Source organism: Dermacentor andersoni, chromosome 1 (genome assembly GCF_023375885.2).
Source record: "Dermacentor andersoni chromosome 1, qqDerAnde1_hic_scaffold, whole genome shotgun sequence".
Lineage (NCBI taxonomy): Eukaryota > Metazoa > Arthropoda > Arachnida > Ixodida > Ixodidae > Dermacentor > Dermacentor andersoni.
The window spans coordinates 153,196,550-153,217,042 of record NC_092814.1 but is presented as its reverse complement, the minus strand read 5'-3'; the positions used below and the strand labels follow the sequence as shown (position 1 = coordinate 153,217,042).

The following is a 20,493-nucleotide window of genomic DNA, read 5'->3' as shown; positions in this document are numbered from 1 at the left end:
TTCTTAAGTGAATTTCGTCTAGTTTACAGAATGTAGACTCCGTGGGGGCTCTCTACTGGAACGTCGGATATGAAAACATTATTTCATGTCTGGCATACTTGGAAAGAACCTATCCAACTACTGAAAGATATGCTCAATGTTAGGTTAAAAAAACAATGAAAAAAATGAACCTGATTCATGACGACATTGTTACATCGTGAGCAGTCATGTACTCATCCAACTCATTTTGCTAAAGCACTTTACATGTATTATTCAAACTTGCAGCCTAGGTAAAATCAGACATGTTTCAAAATGTATTCAGTATGCTTTAGTTGCCATTATTTTCATTAGTGAATTTGCTTTTTGATGCACTGTCTTGGTGTGCACAATTGTGCACACTGTTCCTGTAGGGGTTGCAGTCAAACCCGGACATATCGAACCTGGGTATATAGAATTATTTCTATATGAAACAGTTGTAACATATTCTTGGAAATCCCATGCAAAAGTATAGCACTGTACTACAGGTATATCAAACTCCCATTCACTGCCACATTTGTTTTATATATTGAACTCCTGTTCATTGTACTGTGCTGCGCCTTTGCTAGTGCACTTCTAATGAGATTGCAATCACTCTTTGCGTCGTCAGAAATATTCATGCTGACGAAACAGCACTGTTTTGACAGAGGCTGTCAAGGCATTGAATATGAAAGGCAGTACAGTGCATGCCATGAAGAAAAAATGAGCAAGGTTGTGCCTCAAAGGATGAAGGGTTGATGTAGCAAGAGCCTTATTTGCACTTCGTAATGCCAGAGTTGCTGTAGCAATCTGCACCACATTATAGCCGTGTAATGTGGTGAAACATACTGATAGTGTGAACCATCGTGATGTGAAGCATGCTACCTGCGGCCGTTCGTTATCGTAAAAAAGATCTCCGTACTGCCTCTCGAATGCAATTGGCCTCCCGGTCCAATACATGCGCTCCACAAGAAATGGGTGGCACTCAAATCTTTTCATTGGGTCGCTCCGGGCATGAGATCGGTAAATTCCTGCTATTCATGTTCTTGGGAGACTGTCTGAGACATGCGGAGTTATCAGATAAGCTTCAGATAGGCATTTTTTATATTTTGAATTCCCAGTATATCAAACTATTTTGTGATCCCCTTCAAGTTCAATATATCCAGGTTCGACTAAATAACATTGTTTAAATGTATTGTCTGAATTGAACCCACACTTGTTTTTGATTGGGAGGAAACGTAGCAGATAAATACTGATGTAAGCTTTAAATATCACATTATTTTATTGAGAAAGAACTCTGTCAGGGCAAAGGCCAGGTCATGTCCTGTGTAGTTTATAAAGTATAATTTCTGATGTTTCTATTGTAAAGTGCTTACAGACAGCATTTTATTGCTCTGCATATTCAAAAACAAGAAATGTCTCTCCTGTTGCCCTTTACTTTTGACGCAGGATATAACTGGTGACAGTTATCATGAGAAGCTTTTGGCGACAGTTGTCCTGAGTTATGGCCATGTGTCTCTACGAGCTCCAGCATCCATCTTGACTACCAGAATTGAAACACCCATTTTGAGAAGTGCTGCCAAATTCTACCAGGCATCGAAGGTATGATAGAACTTAGTATCAGTGTTGTTCAAGCAATTCTTTCTGTTAATTTTATTAATACAGCTTGATAGCCCAGATTTTAAACTTGTTTATTTGTTTGGATAGATAATTTTTGTTTATTCTTGGCACTAAGTATTATAAATGCTTTGTAAAGCTTTGAACTTTCGTGTGCTGTGAACTCATCATTTGTTATGAGGACTTTCACTGATACAGTGGACTTCCGTTAATTCAACCCTGACGGCACCAACCAGATTGATCTAATTATCCGGTGGGTTGGATTAAACAAGATGGAGAGAAAAAACTGCCATACACACCACTGATATATTTGGCAGTATTTGCCCGATTCAAACACAACCCCGAATCAAACACGCACTGAGTTTCTGTGTTCATAGTAGTAAACTGATCGTAAATGACATTACAGCTCCTAAACAAAGCAAAAACTTAATGTGCTCCCGATTTTTTAGCAAGAAAAGTTGCTGCACAGTAGCAGCCAGTTTCTTAGCTTTGCCACACATATTTTTAAAGTCAGCTTTGCAGCAATGCATTTGTTTTATGCAGCAAAGCATACAAACATTGCAAAGACACTTTTAGTTTCCCGTCTGATTGCACTGCGCAGGCAATTTTTGGCCCAATATGCTTTTAAATGCTGTGAGCAAACATTGTGAGCTACAGTTATAGCTTGAAATGTTCCTAGGGCGGGCCAAAAATAGGCATATTCAGTGAGCGATGACGTATATTCAGTGCATTCACTGACCCCTAAGCTCCGCCGAGACATGCTGCCACTACAGGGGTTGCTATTGGGGTCACCATAGGGGTCAGGTGCGTGTATGCTACCTCCAATGAAGGCCAATTTTTAGGATTGAAATAACGAAAGTTTGGGCCCATAGAAGTGCAGAGGTGCTGGCCAGGACCTTCTATTAGAATCAAATTAACGGAAGTCTATTGTACTGCGTAAGTAGTGGTCATATACTGTGTCACAATATCACACACTGTTGTTTCTTTTCCATTTTAGGTTAACACAGTAAGTTGGTTACAGTGGCCTGTTTAATTTTGATGTATTGCTTATTGTGAGCATGCAGTGCTTATTCATTGCATGTTTGCACAAAATTTGACCACTCTGCACTTGTCTTGGAATCCTTGGACTTTATTGACTTGTGCACTTTAGTGCCTTTGAATGCAAAACATTGCTTGCTGATTGCATTACAGGACCCCTCAGTGCGAAATGCAATGCTCCGCACTGTGAAGATGATTGCAGATGCAGTTCACCCAGACAGACTTCAGGAGCAGTATGTCTTCTACTCAAGGGGCGAGCTGGTTACTGAGATGCAGCAATTGCTCAAGGCTGAGAATCCAGTCCTTGTCACATCCTCAACAAGGGCTCTGGTTCTCATGGCTCTGGCTAGCCTTGTGTATCCTCTGGTTGACTATCGATGTGTTGAAACTAATACCTCTGTTAGACGGGCAAATTTAGTGTCATTTCAAGCAAGTGTACTTCACTGTTCGTGTCATTCACAGGCTATCAGATGGAAAGGTTTAGTGGCATTTACTGCAAAATGCGCTTGGCTACGAGTGCGATTGTCGAACTCGCTTGGTTGCGTCAAAGTATATAGCCTTAATGGTAGTGCTTTAAATAAAAATAAAATAATACTCGGTTAACAGTCAGCGCTGATCCTGAAACCACTTTCTTTATTTATAATGTTCTAAGCATCCCTGCTTATGAAAACACTTTCTTTCTTTGCCAACTAAATCCATATAGTTTTTTAGGTGCTATTACTTCGCCACTGTCAGGACTTCCAAATGTGCAGCACATCACTTGGGTGTTGGATGCAATGTCGTCTGGTCTTCACTTGTGACAATTGATTGTTATAAAGTCGGCGACTGATAATTCCGACAGCTCTGCAGCACTGTCACTGGCCCCTAGACTTAACGTATAAGGATGACTGATGTCTTGAGCACTTTACAAGTGACCTTTGTGGTAATTTGAACTTAGACTATGCGAACGTGTGCTAATTTGGCCACCGAGATGAGCAGCAATAGCGATAATTTGGTTTTGATACGTCGCCAAGAATGATTGTCGGCCATGTTGCTGGCACCTCCTTAAAGGGACACTAAAGGCTAATACTAAGTCGACGTGGACTGTTTAAATACCATTCCAGAAACCTCGCAACACTTGTTTCGTGCCAAGAAGAGACCTAGTTTACGAGAAAATTGCATCTGAAAGGTCCGAATACCGTTATCGAAATTCAAATCTCCTGCCACCCAACCAGGGAGTGGTGACGTTGCATACGCCATCAGCACCCTTTGCTGCCGTCTGTGAGTAAAACAGCACCCAATGGACGGTGGTACCGAGCCAAGACAGATAAAGTCAAAGCGGCGGATTCGGCGCTGCAGCTGCTTTCTGGCCAAGTGGCATAGATCGTTCGGGCATCCCGCGACATCACATGGAAGTTGAATTCTCTACTACTTGCAGTTTGTACGAGTTTTGCAAGCCAGCAAAACCAGAACAGCACTACATGATAACTACTGCAATGCGAAAGGGTGGGTGGAGTCAAAAGAAAACGAAACTGTTTGACCACCTGCGTCATTGTCAAGGGTTATTTCAATGAGTTCTTTTGTCTAAACATAAAATAGAACTGGACAAGTACCATTTTATTTCATCTGATAATACAATACAAGGTTGTTTTGTGCAACGAGTAGTTGAGTACTAGTGACAGAATTTAACTGAGGAGTGCTTTCATCATCGGGCAAGTACTTGAATTTCCCAGGGGAGTCTCTAATCATGTCCTGCATTTGCCTCAATTTCTCGATTATTAAGGCTCTGTTCGCGATAATATTGACGCCTTAGAGATTCTGAAGCACAAATCTATCACTTTAGCTTGACTTCATATTTGCCTTTAGTATCCCTTTAAAAGCGAAACTAGTGAAGCCTAGTCGATCTAGTAGTTGCCATTCGCACTAAACCACAGGACAAGCCAAGCCAATAAGTCATAATGGCTGCATTTGCAACTTGTGCAATTTGTCATGTAAGTTCCATTCCACGCGTCCAGTGTTTGTTAATTTACATTTTAAATAGCAACACAGTCCTGGGCGACTCCTTCAGGCAGATTCAAGTGCTGCCAACTCCACCTTTGAGGGATGTGCCTGACAACGACTGTTGTGGAAAAAATACATGATTATTGAGCTATCACAGTGGGGTCAACTTTTGTTATGTTGCCAAGAGACAAAGATTCGATGCATGCATTACTGTATTTTTGCCTACCTATAGTGACAGCATGACAGTGGTTCAGATATGTGTTGGGATTTTGTAGAATGAATGAAACCACGTTTATTCCACATTAGAATGCGCTGAGAGAGCTGCGATGGAAAGGGAGGGGGTACTATTGCAAAAGGGGAAGGGTGAGGCTGCCTCCGTTTCATTAACGAACGCCCTGGAGGCAGCAAAGTGGGGGCCACATGACTCTTGTGGCTGTTGCAGAGCCAATCGCCAACCGGTTGTGCCGCCGAGTCCTGGAGGAACAACAGCAGTGCTCGCCAGAGCTCGATGGCATGGTCTGGAGGTGTGTTATCCAAGCAGGCCCAAGTCCGGAGAGAAGAAGGTCAGGGTCCCCACTTTATGGTGGCCAGGGCACAAAGCCTAGGTGGGATGTAGAGGGGGCACTCCCAACACAGGTGGTTGAGATCAACACGACATTTGCACGTGGAACAGAACCCACTTACAGGTGGTGGTGTTCCACCCCTGTGGAAATCGTTCAGCAAGTAAGGAGTAAGAAGGGTGCCTGTCTGAATTCTCCAAAGCAAGGCTAACTCTTGCCGTGTGAATACCTTCGAGGGTAGCAACGGTGTAGAGAGTGGATTGCCCAATGCTGTGAGGTAGGCGGCACACCGTTGTTTGGTCGCATGCTTGTCTGCAATCGGATCTGCTACCTCAGGTGTGGTAGCTAGGAGAGGATAAGGTGTATCGGAGGCTCTGGCTAACACGGTGGAGAGATGAGTGCACGCCAGTCTATGAGCCTTCTCGTTTCCGGGGATACCACAGTGCGCAGGGACCCAATGGATGGTAACATTGTGACCGCATTCGCGGAGTAGGCATGCCTGGTGCCGGATCTTGTGCAGTACGGAATCTGATCGGATTTTGTAGTGATATCTTCCTCTCCATTCCATGCGACTCTTATCATCCACTGTTCACAGCCGGCTGGTCCCATTGATGATGTGGGCCACTGAGCTTTGCTCTGACCTCTGATAAAGCGGAGAAAGTGGGAAAAGGAATAGCATAAGAAAATGCATCGCTACAAAATTGTGCCCACAGAGTGTATAGGCCAAAGGCAAGCATAGGTGTACGCAGCAAAATGTTGACAAACCTAAGCTGTACTCTGCGTGTGATCTGTTCAACCATGCCCTCGGTACTCTGCGTGTACCCCTCTGTACTCTTCGTATGATCTGTTCAACCATGCCAAAAAAAAAAAAACACTAATTGCGCTTCGGTTAACGCTGCACGTAAATGCGCGATCCCTTCATTCAACCCGTATCCCTGAGTGCGCCGCCGGCCTCCTCTCTGCAACTTCATTCGCCGAGTGCTTAGGCCTTTTCTTTATCTAGGTGGTGTTCGATTGAGCTCCGTTCGCTGGCTCACCTTCAAACGCTTTCACTCTCACATACAGCATATGGCGCGTAGCGACGATTTTATCGCCTTTGGATTTTATATGGAATCTCACGGCGTCGCCGACAACAGAAATGCGCCTGGAGTGTCCATGTAGTTGCTATCGCAATAAAACGAAACGGGCACTGACGCAAAGCACGCATAGAGTGCATAGAATGCGCGATTCGATGCGCTCATACACGTGCTCTCTAGTGTCTCTGCTCATGGAGCAAAGAAAATTCCTTCCTCCATCCCTCTGCTCGACACTGCACTCGTCAGTGTTGGCGAGATGTGCCGACAATCTTAAAGGTCATAACAGAAGAAATTTGTTGCTGCTGTCGAAGACATTGCTCAGCTTTGGTGGTGCATTTGCAAACAAAAATGTACAGTCAAGGGCTTCGCGGTATTGCCACGTACCCCAAGAGAGAACGTCTGAAATTTCGGACGCAAAAAAAAATTCGCTGCCCGATTTTTAGGACTTTTTGCCATGACCGCAGGTCCGAAACGGCATTAATCGAAGCCACCATCACCGCCATTTTGATAACTCTCCACCTCGAACCGGCGCTGACGCACGTCCGCTGCCAGCCGTAGCCGCCACCGCAGCAATGCTAGGCCTAGCTACTTCGACATTCGCTACCAAGCTTCTTGCTGTTTGGTGCCGTGTGTTTCATTAAAACAATGCGCTGCTGTTAGCAATGGCGCCGACTCCACCTTTGTAATCCTCGCTAATAACTTCGAAGCTTAGAAAGAGCGGCGCCTTGCATAATGCAGGTTCCCGAAAATCAGCTTCGCCTCAATACAAGTGTTACGCGATGAAGCATAGCAAAAGTGGGAAGGGGCAAATCTCACAGGGCACTGTATGTATTCCTTAATTAGTACATACTCATGCACCTGCTGTACCCTGTCGCAGTGCGAGCACTGATATGCCTAATAAGCGATCTGGCAGGCTTTCAGAGCTATTTCGCACGTGCCTGTGGCGATCCGAACCCTTTGGGGCAGTAAAAGGCACATTCATTTTTTTACAACTGTTGTCACGGCCCCTAGGGTGTCTGACATATTGGACGTTGACTATACATATAATTTAACCATCTGACCACTGGCACCCGCGGTAGTTTCCATTGTATTGCCTCTGACCTCCATCATGAGCAGTGAAGTTTTGTTTCGTTAAAATTGTGGATCAATACACTTTCTTATATTGAGGAAATACATGTTGTTCTGTGGACATGAAGTTGTAAAAGCTTAATGCTTAATTACACCAAGGATTTCGTTATACCACTGATGTTCGTTATATTGAGGTTAACGGTAGTGCATTATATCCCAATGACTACAGCTGGGCTGGAATAAACACTGCACCTCGCAACTTTTAATCTCGAGTGTTGTTTTGATTGAGAGATATGTAAATTTGAAGCTATTGCATGAAGCCATCTTATTTTTTTTCGGATACCCAATGCGTACAGCTATCTAAGAGGCTAATAATTGCACAGAAGCATAGACCAATATGACTATCAGCGCCATGTTGTGCGAGTACAGCTATTAAAATAGTGCCAACAGACACGTGTGCACAGAGTATGCACAGTTGTGCACAGTTTGCTCGGGCCTAGTTAAATTTTTATTGCTAAAAATGGACTACATTATTTTCTAAAAGAGCCAAAGACTGAATTAGGGCAGGTTTAAGAATGCTTACTAAACCACAACGGCCAAAATGCAAAAAAAATGCTTTGCAATCCTTGATGTTGCAGTGATGCACTGGCCGTGGGGTTTGAGCATGAAATTCAAAAATGAAACTTTGATCATCATTTTCTTGTCTAATAAACCACCTAATCTTGTGAAATCAATGAAAGTAGAGTTGAAGAATACTTTTATCAGTCTAAGCTAATTCAGTGTTTCTCTTTAGTGTCCCTTTAATGTCATAAATTTATGCCTTAAATGCATTGTTGATAGCTACCATCACTCTGTTGAGTGTCATTTACAATATTTCCAAGTTTTTCACAAAAAGGAAATGTTTTTTTCTCAAAACTTTCCTTAAATTTGACATCCCTAGCGATATCCGTAACTTCATCATTTTCGGATATGAGCAGCATGTATTTTTTACCGCAACTTATCACATTAATTTTGTTTCACAGTATTGATTTAACAAAGTCAATGCATGCAACACAGTGCAATGGTGCTGCAGGATGGTAGAACTTCAGCAACAACCTTGGGATGAACCTATGGTCTGACTCGAAACGCGTCCTTCAAAAAGTTCCAGTTTGGCTTGAGTTCCATGATGAGGAAAAAAAAAATATCTGTCTGGTTACATTTCAGCTGTCCGGTTTTCATTTCAGTTTTTGTTTGGTTCGGCACCCTTGTTAGTCACAGATGGGGTAACATAGAAAATTTCATGGTTCAATTCTCGCTTTAAGTTATGTTCAAAGTTCAATTCTTCTTTTCACAATAGCTCATCAGACAGTTGTGCCCACCGAGCCATTTTCTTATGCATTTATTCTTTGGAGCTCTGCACTCACATAATACTACAAATACAGGCTTGCTCTATTTGTGTTTGAGTCTCAAATGCACTTGTTCTTAATTCCCACTTAGTCGCAAAGCTGTAAGGCATTGCGCCCTTGGTAGACTGCTTCTCTAATATGTTGTTCTGTGTATTTATTCTGTGTATTTGATGCAACCAGTGTTGTAGAACAGCATTTGCAGTTGTACAGTACATTTCAGCATTAACAAAGTACTGAACCAGATAATGTTCACTGAAAACACTAGTGTAATCTTGATGTGAAAAATTATCCACATACATAAAAAAAATTGTGTTGATTTATAAACTGTAAAAAAAAAAAAGTATGCAAAATTTTTGAAAAATGACTAAGAATGCTTATTAGGCATAATTATAAGGGACAAGACATTAGCATTCTTACGATGCTCTGCTTACTCCCTTTAAGGTATAGATTTTTTTCCATAAATTTACTGTGTAACATGAGACACTGAGCTGGATTTAGGTGCCTAATTAGGAGCTGAATGTGCTCCTGCCTCTGGCTACTCTGGCATCAACACCTTAACATGGTCGATCTGTGCAGGGCTGTTGATAGATGGCATCAAGTTTTGTGTGAGGTCTATTGGCACACTGTAGTCCACTTTATCCCTGGGGCCAAATTTTTAATGTTTGCTTTGATTCCAGCTGCTTTTCTCGTGTGTTAAAAAAGTGTGTGTGGTAAAGCAGGGATTACATTATGTATGTAATTATGTATTTATAAACTCTTAAGGCGAAAATATTTCTTGACTGACATATCTACCAGCAAGTTGGACCCACCTCTGCCACCAAGTGAAGTATCGACTCTTGTGACAATGGCTGTTTCACGAGTCTATCCACTGCCATTGCGAAGTCCTCCCATTGCGTTTGATGATGCAGCAAGTGGCGATCAATTGCATGACCATTCAGAGTTGGTGGCAGGCAGCCTTAGTGCACTGGATCAATTCCTTGCAGAGTTATTGTCCAAGGACCGTACTGCTGATAATCTTCAGCTTATCATCAGGGTGAGTGATTGCAGAGGAAGTAAATTAATATCTCACAAAGAAAATTCATTTGTTATGATTGCTTTGACATACACTTTCTGATACTTCATCAGCAGTGTGCAACATCTACATGACATGTTAAAAAGATTCATGGTTTAACTTGTAGAACGTGGTACTACATGCATTTGGATGTTAAGTGCTGTGGAATTAGTATGCAACTCCAGCTAGCCTAATGCTGTAGAACATTGTAGCATGTTTAGTTTATATCTTCTAATGCTTAAGGAACATGGTTACAACCATATAAAGCCAACATATAAAGAAGCCAAGGAAAACATAGTGGAGAGTTTTGTAGTTTTAATGTAAGTATAGAAATGATAAGCTAAAGGGAAATGAAAGTGGTTGAAAAAAACTTGCTGTCAGTGGGAGCTGAACCCATAACCTCCGCATTACATGTGCATTGCGCTGCCGATTTGGCTATGGCGGCAGCTGCTGCCACGTTCACAACCCACAAACTCTGCAGCGCACACGTAATGCAGAGGTTGTGGGTACAGCTACTGCTGGCTCCAAGTTTTTGTTTTGTCCTCTCACTTCCGTTAGCTTATAATTTCTACACTTCAATTAAAACTACAAATAACTTCCCCGATCCTTTCCTTGGCTACATTATGCGTTGGCTTCATATGGTTGTGACTAGCAAAAATTGGGACCCTCAGTTCCCTTTCTTCTAAGGAAGATGATGTTTTATACAATCACATATGTAAATTAGCTATGTTTGTAGGTGCCACAAGAAGTACTTGCAGCACGGACATTTCTTGAAGAGTTAAACAAATAGTATTTTATCAGCGATAGAATGGATTTACACATTCAGCAATTAACGAATAGAGTACCCTGTTGCACAAGTAAGCTGCCAGTCACACTGCAGTTAGTGCCAGTTGGAACATTTCAAGATTTACAGTGAGCAACCTGTCATAGAGAACAATATTCTTAACTTCCCATTGAAATGGCAATTGCAGCAGCTACCTGCCAGTGCCTACCAAATTTATTTATGTAGCTTGTCATAATATTGTATGAAATGAGAAGTACCAACTCGAGCATTTGCCTGAAAGAGGGGCCCAGTCTGTAGCACAACATAAGCAGAACTGAAGGGGAAGGTATGGATTGTGATGTGTGCGGCGTACGTTGCTTCCAATTATTTTGGGGAGCAGGTGGCAACCTATCTTTTCAATTTCTTTGACTTTTTTTATGCTATTCTCTCATAAGAGCTTGTCATTCAGGCTACACGTGTGAAATGTTAGCCGTGTGGTTGCACTGCTGAGCTGCATATTGTTTTCTATATTTCTAGGATCGTTTGGATCGAATATACAATAATTAATCTGTGTTCTTCAAGAGCTTCTTGCTAAAAATGTCTCAGTTGAAGTGAATTGAAGAAATTAACATGTACACTTCTTTTAATACAATAGTAAAAAATGTTACCATGAAACGTAGTCTTACAATCCTGTCTTACTGGTTTGGTCTTGCCTTACTAGTTGTGGATGAAAATTGCGCGCTAACCACTAATCTTAGAACACCATGTTTACCTTTTTTCTCCATGCTTGAAGTTTCCTCTAGCAGGCATTATTTGAACATTTCCTAAAATATTTTGCTCCTTGGAGAAAATTTTTTGTCAGTGTGGTGCATTGGTAATTTGTGACCTGTGTCAAGCAAACCTTGTTACGGCTCTTGTCAGTGTTATGCTATATTTTTGTCAATTAGTAAATCAGTGTTGTCATGACTGCTAAGTTCTTCACTACAGCAATAGCAAATTTAGTCAATTGGAATGCATATAGTAGTAATGTTTATGCACCCTGATTGGGCTCATACACAATGTTTCAAGACTTACTATCTAATGAGCTGCAAGTTGCATTTTCACAGGTGCTGGTTCCTTGGCTCAATTCTAAACAGGAGTTTGAGAGAGAGCGCTGCTTGAACTCCATCTGGGAGCTTATGATGCTTTACAGCAGTCATATCGAGTCTGGGGTAAGTTGTGCAAAACTGACAGATGAAAATACCAGTCTCTTATGATCTAGCTTCTTCCTTCACTGGCAAAGTACCCGTTGCGGCAGCTGAGCGACTATGGTGTTGCGCTGCTAAGCACAAGGTCGCAGGACCAAATCCCGGCCACAGCGGCCACATGACAGTGGCCACATTTCGATAGGGTTGAAATGTAAAAACACCCATGTCCCATGCATTGGGGGCACATTAAAGATCCCCTGGTGGTCAAAATTAATCAGGAGTCCCCCACTATGTTGTGCCTCATAATCAACTCGTGGTTTTGGCACTTAAAACTTCAGAATTCATTTCACTGGCAAGTAGTGGAAAATTTAGATGAGGCTATTTAGAACCTTGTATATTTAAGTGCACTCAGGACCACCAGGTTGGTCCTTTCCTTGCACACCACTCTGTATTGTCCATTCTGCACAGGATAAGCCTGCATTTGAGGGTCCTTCACTGGCACTTCTCTGAAAACAGAGTCCACTTTACCCCCTCTCCTTTTCTCTCTCTCCTGCCCTGTGCCAATATGTATAGACTGCAATGCAAGGGAATGGAAAATTTATTGGTGCAGGGAGATTACTCAAGACATTGTTTTCAGCAGCATGGTCCATGATGTGGTCTGTAGCCACTGCATTAGACTGATTGGTACACACATCAGGAGTTGCAATATTCTAGCCACAGCCTTGACATTACGTGGCTAGAAGCTACTCTGCACTTTGTTCACATTTTCAATTAGTCACTAAAAAATACCATTTTTATTTGTTGCATGCTGGGCGGTGTTGGCTCTTACACTGCGATTGCCAGGTCAGCAGTTATCTGTAGAGAATAAAAATGTAAATAAAGACAAAATGTATTTTACTAGTATTTATTTAAAGTGGGTTTTACCTCTGAAAGTGTAAGTGGAAAAATTCAAGTCACTGATGAAAACAATAATGATAGTTAATAAAACACAACACATTCAGTGCATTCATTTCATTTTATGACTGGCAGCCAGGAGCCATCTAAACACACTGAATGTTAAGACAATGTGCACATGGCCTTAACTTGGTTCTTTAATTTATCAGTCTCTTGGTTCAAGTTGGGGGTCTTAAACTCAACTTGAGCACTGGGCTGCACAGTGGCATTTTGTGGGCGAGGAGAGTTTATCAAGGCTTAAGCATGTTGTAAAGGGGCCTGGGTTGGTAGGGACAAGTCCGTAACTTTAGAAGGCCTACATGGGCCACAAAAAAAGCTTAATGGGGTCACATAGAGCTCATGGGCTTGGAGTTAAAAATGTCTGGTTTAGATAAAACTTGTTGAATGTTCAATGCCAAAAACTTTGCAAATACATCAAGAGAAAAGAAGCGTTTTATTGTTGCTTTCTTTATAGCTGGTTAATTATGCATTTAATGATTTTAATAAAATATTTTCTGTTGCCTAGGTGTTTCGGATCTTCAGCTGTTTTGGCTTTGTCCTCGGTGCTCTTGTGCCTCGTTGCACTGACTCCAGCATCTCCATTCGCAACACAGCTGTGACCTGTATTCACCTGTCTCTTGAAATTAACAACAAGAGTCAAAGTATGTTGATTTCAAATATATTCTTAACAGGCATATTCCATTGATTTAATTTTAACATTGCCATCATTGCTATATATTGATACACTGATGCCTTTGTAGCCATCCTTGCCCGTGATGTCATATTTCGATCATGCTCCTTTCTTGGGGTGGCAGGGTGGGCCCACAATGTTTGCAGTACTGTACCTGTGAATGAATGGAAATTTTTAAAACTGTAGCCCTGCCCACAAAAACTTTCAGTGCAGAATCCATGAAAGAAAACTTATAGTCGATACATCCACACAGAAATGGAAAAGTGTGTAATGTACACGTCCCCTTGAGAACACCGTACTGCACTAATAAAATTTAAGGTGAATGCTGAAGCTGCAAGGATATGCCACTTTGTTGTGACTTCCGAGCTCTAAAATTTTTTGTGGTTTGATGTACCAATCATCAAATCAGACTCTATCTTCATTTGTCCCGGCTTGCCTAGTTCTCGAGTGCAGCAGACCATAATGCATTATAAAATGTGGAAAACTAATTACATATAAAAAGTTAAATGGTTTGATATGTCTGAAAAAAAATTTTTGTATGTTCGTATGCAAGCATTTCAGAAAACTACAGTGTAATATTTACTAATGTGTTGTTGTATTGGTTTCCCTTTTTTATTCTTTCATTTCATGACGTATGTAGGCCTTTCGTCAAAGGAGGACACAGATTTACATGGTGTTGATGATCTTCAGGCAAACATTCAGAAGACGGACCCTGAGTCCTTTCACATAATTTCCAAAGAGTTAGCAAAGGCAAGTTTGTTTTATGAAGCTTTTACAAGGACTGAAGTAGATTTTTTTTTTTAATATGAATACTGAAGGGGTGTAAACAAAAAAGAAATAGTTCCGACATATACTGAATGTTCCGTAGTAGATATTAAACATTGCAGCAGAGATGAAGATATATATATATAGATATATATATATATATATATATATATATTTTTTTTTTTGACAGATGTAGTCATTGATGTAGTTAGGTCGTCTGGCCTCGGGTGCCAGGCGACCTAGCTACGCCACTGATTGTCGGCATTACAGCATTCTCATCCAGCTTTCGTCATGCCGTCATTGTCATGTCATCGTCACCATACAGTCGTCTTGCATTCGATCCACCGTCACGATGCTGTCGGGGTCATTCCGTAATGGTCACTCCAGCTTCTTCAGCTGACTCTCATCATGCTGTCGTCATAGGCTTCATGGTACAGTCATCACGCCACCGTCAGCATAAAATAATTGTCGTTTCATTATCCTCATGCCATTGTCATGCCACGTTGTCATTGTGTTATCGTCATACAGTAGTCATTATGCATTCATTGTTGTTACATCATGAGTTGTTACAGGGGTTATTACATCATCGTCATTGTAACTTCGACACCTGATTGTCAGGTGCTATCGCTGTGAGCCATCATCGTCGCACAGTCATCATCATACCATTATCATCATGCCATCATTGTCAGGCTGTCATTTCACCATCGTCATCACTTCAGAAACATCATTCCATTGTTATCAAGTCGGCGTCACACTTTCTTTGTCGATCCATCAACATCATTCCTTGTTCGTCATTCTATTGTAATCATGTTGTCGCCATTCAGTTGTGATTATTGCCATCGTTTTCATGCCATCATCGTCATTGTGTCATGGTCAGACAGATGCTATCATGCATATGTTTTCCTACTGTCGTCATGTTGCCGTGGTTGTGCCATTGTCATCATTTCAGCTTCATCTGGTTGCCGTTATACCGTCATCGTCCCATCATAGTCGCCATGCAGTCATCTCATTGTTCTCATGTTGTCATCTTCACACTGCTGTCATTACACCATCTTATAATTTAAGAATTGACATCTAATTGTTGTCATGCCATCGTCGTTATACCACCTTTGTCATTCTGGCGATATCATTCCTTGACTGTCATTCCATCGTCACTGCATAGGCATCGTACCATCGTTTTTATGACAGCATGCTCATGGGCAATCTTGGCAAGCACTGCCATAGCAAAGTGAAACGATATTAGCAGTGGTGGAACGGCTGCGCCAGTTGTGCCAAACTTCACTGAGAGTAGTCCTCTGCGCCATCCTGGGCGAAAGTGGCATTTTAGCAGAAAAGTGCGCCGAACCTGTGCCAAAGCATGCAAACGAGCAAGCCCTCCTTCCGTCGCTGCCTTACATCTAGCAAAACTGAAATAAAAACCAACAGCATGCTATCATCATCATCGTAGAAGGAAATGAGCCCATCGGAGTCATCTGGTTTGTCATTCCCACATTTTTCTCTGACGGACGTGCAGTGTAGTGCTGCTGTACGGTCATACTGGCACTTTATTTCGGTGTTCATCAGACCCGTGTGGTACTGCGGAGTTTGCCGAAGGAGGATGTCAGATTCTAGGATTAAAGGTTAGCTTTCTCGATATTTATGGGTGATAGCAGGGTTTTGTAAACAAGGCACTGCTATCAGAATTGCACGTGGTGCATAGTTTAGAGTGGCATTAGCGAGCACATGTCAGCTTCCATATGTTTGACTTAGTGAATAGATTTTCATTTATAAGACTACCACCAGTTTTACTGCTGGCATGGATATGGGCCAGTAATTAATGCAGAAAGTTGGGCTAGTTGGTGTTGGTGCAGTTGCTGTGAGATAGTTAATAGTGCGAACAAGACAAACGGAAAAAAAGGGTGAGACAAGACAGAGCGCTGGACTTCAGCTGACAAGCTTCAATCAGAAAAACATACAAAGAGGCCACCGTATGCTCAAATAAATACGCAGACAGACGCATAAACAAATGTGCCACGTTGGAGACAACCAAATGTGCAACAAAGCTGATAAGCACCCACAACAAGCCATTACATAGCATTCACCAGGTTCTTCTCAAGCTACAACACTTCTTTATCAGTGAGTGCCAGTGATGTAGCGCTTACACATATCTGAGAAGCTTTCACATTCACCAGCAGTGACATTAACAGAGTGTACAAAGCTCTTATTGACAGCAGTCTTGTCTTGTCGCAGACATGTTTTCATGAAAAAGCATGTGCTGCTGTCAATATGAACTTTGTGCACTCAGTTAATGTCGTGAGGATGGTCAAGAAAAGGGCCTTGACATTATGCCAGGATATGTATCTTGATGGCCTCAGGAAGCATATGCTAGCCACGAAGAGGGACACTCTGACAATGTTTTTTTTTTTTGCTAAGACGCATAAAGTAGACGTCCCTGTCAGAGCAATAGAAACTGACTGAAAGAGAGTCTTGGCAAGGGGAAATGTCAAAATTTCTTCAGAAACACCTTGAAAGGTTGCATGTCAATAGCCTGTTCGTGTTTCTAAACTCTAATGAACTCGTTAACTACCTTTCAGTGCATGAAAACACTGGGGAACCGTTGTTTGCCTTCTCAGTTGACATGGAAGAGCTTTTTTACTCCCTCCCCCAGGCTGAGCTTTTAATTTCCGCCAGGGCGCATATCGAAGAGTGTGGTCCCATTGGCTTTCAAAATGCCGCTGGCCTTTCTGTTGACAATTTCATTGAGATGCCAAGATTTTATCTTATACCCTTGTTGTTTTTGACCAGGACACATTTGTCCAAAATGATGGTGTTTGCATCAGTTTGTGCACAGCCCCTCTTTTAATTGATTTGTTTTTATCTGTTTTTGACAACCATATTTTCTCGTTACTTGATGATACTTTTGTAGCTAAGATTCTTAGGCATGTTGATGACTTTCTTGTTGTGCTGAAAGGTTTGAAGCCTGAGGGGAGCGGCTACGCTGTTAAAAACGTTCTGGGTGTTTTTGAAAAGTGTGCAGTAGGACTTAAGTTCACACGAGTTGCCAGTAGATGGTCGCCTACAATTCTTAAATACGTGTGTCATTCTAAGTGATAGTTCCCTTTGTTGGATGTACTCTCCTAGGAGTAAGAAGCCCTTGCTTGACTACCGTTCGGTGCACTCCAAGTTAAGAGGCATAGCTACTAACTGCCTGAGAGCTGCTCTGGTTAAATCTTCGGTGCACCAGGTTTCCTGCAGTGTTCAACAACAAACGAGCCGTTTACGTAGCGCTGAGTATCCCGATAACACCTTGGTGTCAGTCAATGCAAGCCTCATAAAAGATGCAAAAGCTGACCCGGCAGCCACTCAGTGCAATAATGCATGTCCCAGTGGGCTCCCTGTGGCCATGCCATACATACACTAGGTGTCCTACTGCCTAAAAATGGTAGTGAATAAGTGCGGTATGGGTGTTTTTTCAGCATCACTAAAGTTCACAAGAATGTGCAGGCTGGTAAACAACGCCGCGAGTCAAGGCACATGCACTAAGGAGCATGTCACCTGATTTGTTAACTGCTATGGGGGGGTGGTTTACAAGATTCCACCTTCCTCTGGAAAGTGCTATATTAGACAAATAGGCAGGTGCCTGAATGATTGGCTTAGGGAGCACTGGAACGTTGTAAACGCTCTATCAGGCACTGGTCACTTGGCTGACCACTGCCATAGATGTAATCATAAAGGCTGCCTGTGTTTTCATAACACACAAGTGCTCAGATGGTTTGCCAGGCAGTTAGATAGGGAAATATTTTAGACACATTGCATTTCAAAAGCTGCTGATGAACGTGTAAGCGCTCCATCACTGGCACTCACTCAAGTGTTGTACCTTGAGACGAACCTGGTAAATGCTATGTAATGGCTTGTTGTGGGCGCTTATTGGCTTTGTTGCGCATTTGGTTGTCTCCAACATGGCACATTCATTTATGCATCTGTCTATGCATTTATGTGAGCATACGGTGGCCTCTTTCCATGTTTTTCTGAATAAAGCTTGTCAGTTGAAGTCTAGTGCTCTGTCCTGTCCCATCCTTTTTTCCATTTGTCTTGTTCACGCTGTTATCTATGTCACAGCGACTGCATGTGGGCCAGGTTAATTTTGGCATTATGTATAAGTGCTCAGCTTGAACACATGGGGGCCATTGTGAAAGAAAACAGAAAAAGAGAACCATGCAAGTATTTGTTGCTGGCCAAAGTGCATTCTACAATAATGTTTTATATGTGTTCTTGAATTTATTTCCCATGACCAGATATTGAGACCCATTTTTGCAACATCATTTTGCACTTGCGACTTAGATATGTGTGCATCCCGAAGTTCTTGACCTGTTGGGGTAGCCTATACAATGGCTGTGGCGTTGCACTGCTGAGCTCGAGATCGTGGGTTTGCATGCGGATGTGGTGACTGCTTATTCATGAGGGAGGGATGCAAGGTCGCTTTTAATGCAAAAATTGCACAAGTGCAAAAGTAAGATTTGTTTGTACAACTATATTACGTTGTGCCATGCTTTATTGAATCAAATGAGGGAAAGTGAGAACCTACAACACTCTTTATTACTTTTGATAGCCTCAGATTTACAAGGACTGAAGTCGAATGTCCAAGTGGGGGCTCTTGCCCCCACACATCCAAGTGGGGGCAAGAGCCTCCACTTGGATGGGTGCCGCCACATTTGGTGATGCAAAACTGTTGTTTCGAGTTTGAGTTGCTGCCCTATGTCGGCAAAATAGCGTCGCCACTGCAAACACAAAATCCTCCTCGCGTCTTGCGCATGTGCAGTGGCGCTGACGCTACTTCTTTGTTCAAAAACTCTCTAATGTCCGTGGCATGACATGAATGTATTGCATGATGCTACGTTCAGTTCAGGTGCGCATACTCGAACGGTCTTGCTGTGAGCCTTTGCTCACAAGCCTTGACTGTTGCACTGTGCATCATCCTCAGTTACTAAACCCGCCATGTGTTGACAATCTGTCTGTGGCACTGTCTGTGGTGCCTTATCCATACTGTATCGGAGAGTCGGTGAAACTGGCCGCAGCCCTCTTTGTGCATCATGGTGTGGAGGAGCGTGGTGCCCTTTCGCGACCGCGCTCACCAGGTACCGTATTTACTCGAACCTAATGCGCACCTTTTTTATGATAAAACGGGTCCAAAAATTTCATGCGCTTTAGAATTGAGTACGATCCTAAATCCGCGTTACCGTATCGCCATCGGCATTCGAAAAATGGCCGCCTCGTACGTGCTTCTAGTCTAGCTGCCGTAGCTTCCCCCATGCGCATACCTCCGTGTACGTGTAACCAGGCGCTGGTGTAACCTAGTCTACCGCCTGTCTTCTCGTTTTCTACGTTTATTCAATCAGCATGGAAGCACCGTCTGCGAAGACATGCCGAGTCCATTATGATGCCGCATTTAAAAGGAAAGTTATTATGTGCGCGGAGACGGACAGAAATCGAGCCGCATCACGGGCATTCGGAGTTCCTGAAACTTGCGTGCGGGATTGGCGCAAACAGAAAAAGAATATTTTCGCCAGAAAAGCAACAAGGAAGGGTTTCAGTGGACCAAAGCAGGGCCGCTTCGCCGAAATAGAAGAGCTTCTCGGGAATATGTGCAAGAGCAGCGAGTGGCACAGCGGCCTGCGACGACCGATCTGCTCAAAGTATGAGCGATGCAGTTAGCCCTACAGAAAGGGCTAATACAGAGTGACTTCAATGTGAGCAGGTGCTGGCTATCAAATTTTATGAAAAGAAAAGGCTTTTCTCTTCAAAGGCGGGTAGGGATATGCCAAAAATTGCCCAAAGAATATGAAGAGAAATTGCACAGTTTTCAGCAGTACGTTTTGAAGTTGCGCCATAGAAACAGCTACCACTTCGGACAGATTGGAAATGCCGATCAGACGCCGCTCACAACCGTTGAAAAGAAGGGGGCAAAGCAAGTGCGTGTTTTGTCTTCCGGCCACGAAAAAACTAGTCACCGCAGATGTGGTGGGCACAAGCTGCCCCCGTATCTTATCTTCAGACGGAAGACGCTCCCGAAAGGAATCGTGTTTCCGAGTGGCAAGATTGTGCGCGCAAATGAAAAAGGATGGATGACCATGGACTTCGTTGCTGACTGGATTGATAACGTTGGCGGAGGAGACCCGGCGGCAGTTTGGGTCTGCATGGGAGGCTTTTGCTCAACGCGTTCAGGTGCCACCTTGACCAGAGCATCAAGGACAAGCTGGCTGCATGCAACACCGACCTTGTCGTGATACCCGGTGGCATGACATTGGAGCTCCAGCCGCTCGATGTTTGTTTGAACAAGCCAGTGAAAGATAGAATTCAGGTGCTCTACGCCGAATGGCTTGTTGGTGGTTGCCACGAATTCACGCCC

General features: G+C 42.8%; 1 protein-coding gene across 2 annotated transcripts in view; it reads left to right on the top strand.

The window, feature by feature from the left end:
• Positions 1 to 20,493, top strand: part of c11.1 (maestro heat like repeat family protein c11.1) — a 213,933-nt gene that overhangs the window by 114,511 nt on the left and 78,929 nt on the right. For both annotated transcript variants that reach the window (XM_050194373.3, XM_055062171.2), the window contains exons 20-25: positions 1,444 to 1,596; positions 2,803 to 3,005; positions 9,514 to 9,751; positions 11,639 to 11,743; positions 13,179 to 13,314; positions 13,984 to 14,093. In XM_050194373.3, coding sequence (XP_050050330.1) covers positions 1,444 to 1,596; positions 2,803 to 3,005; positions 9,514 to 9,751; positions 11,639 to 11,743; positions 13,179 to 13,314; positions 13,984 to 14,093 — 945 coding nt within the window. The remainder of the gene's footprint in view (positions 1 to 1,443; positions 1,597 to 2,802; positions 3,006 to 9,513; positions 9,752 to 11,638; positions 11,744 to 13,178; positions 13,315 to 13,983; positions 14,094 to 20,493) is intronic.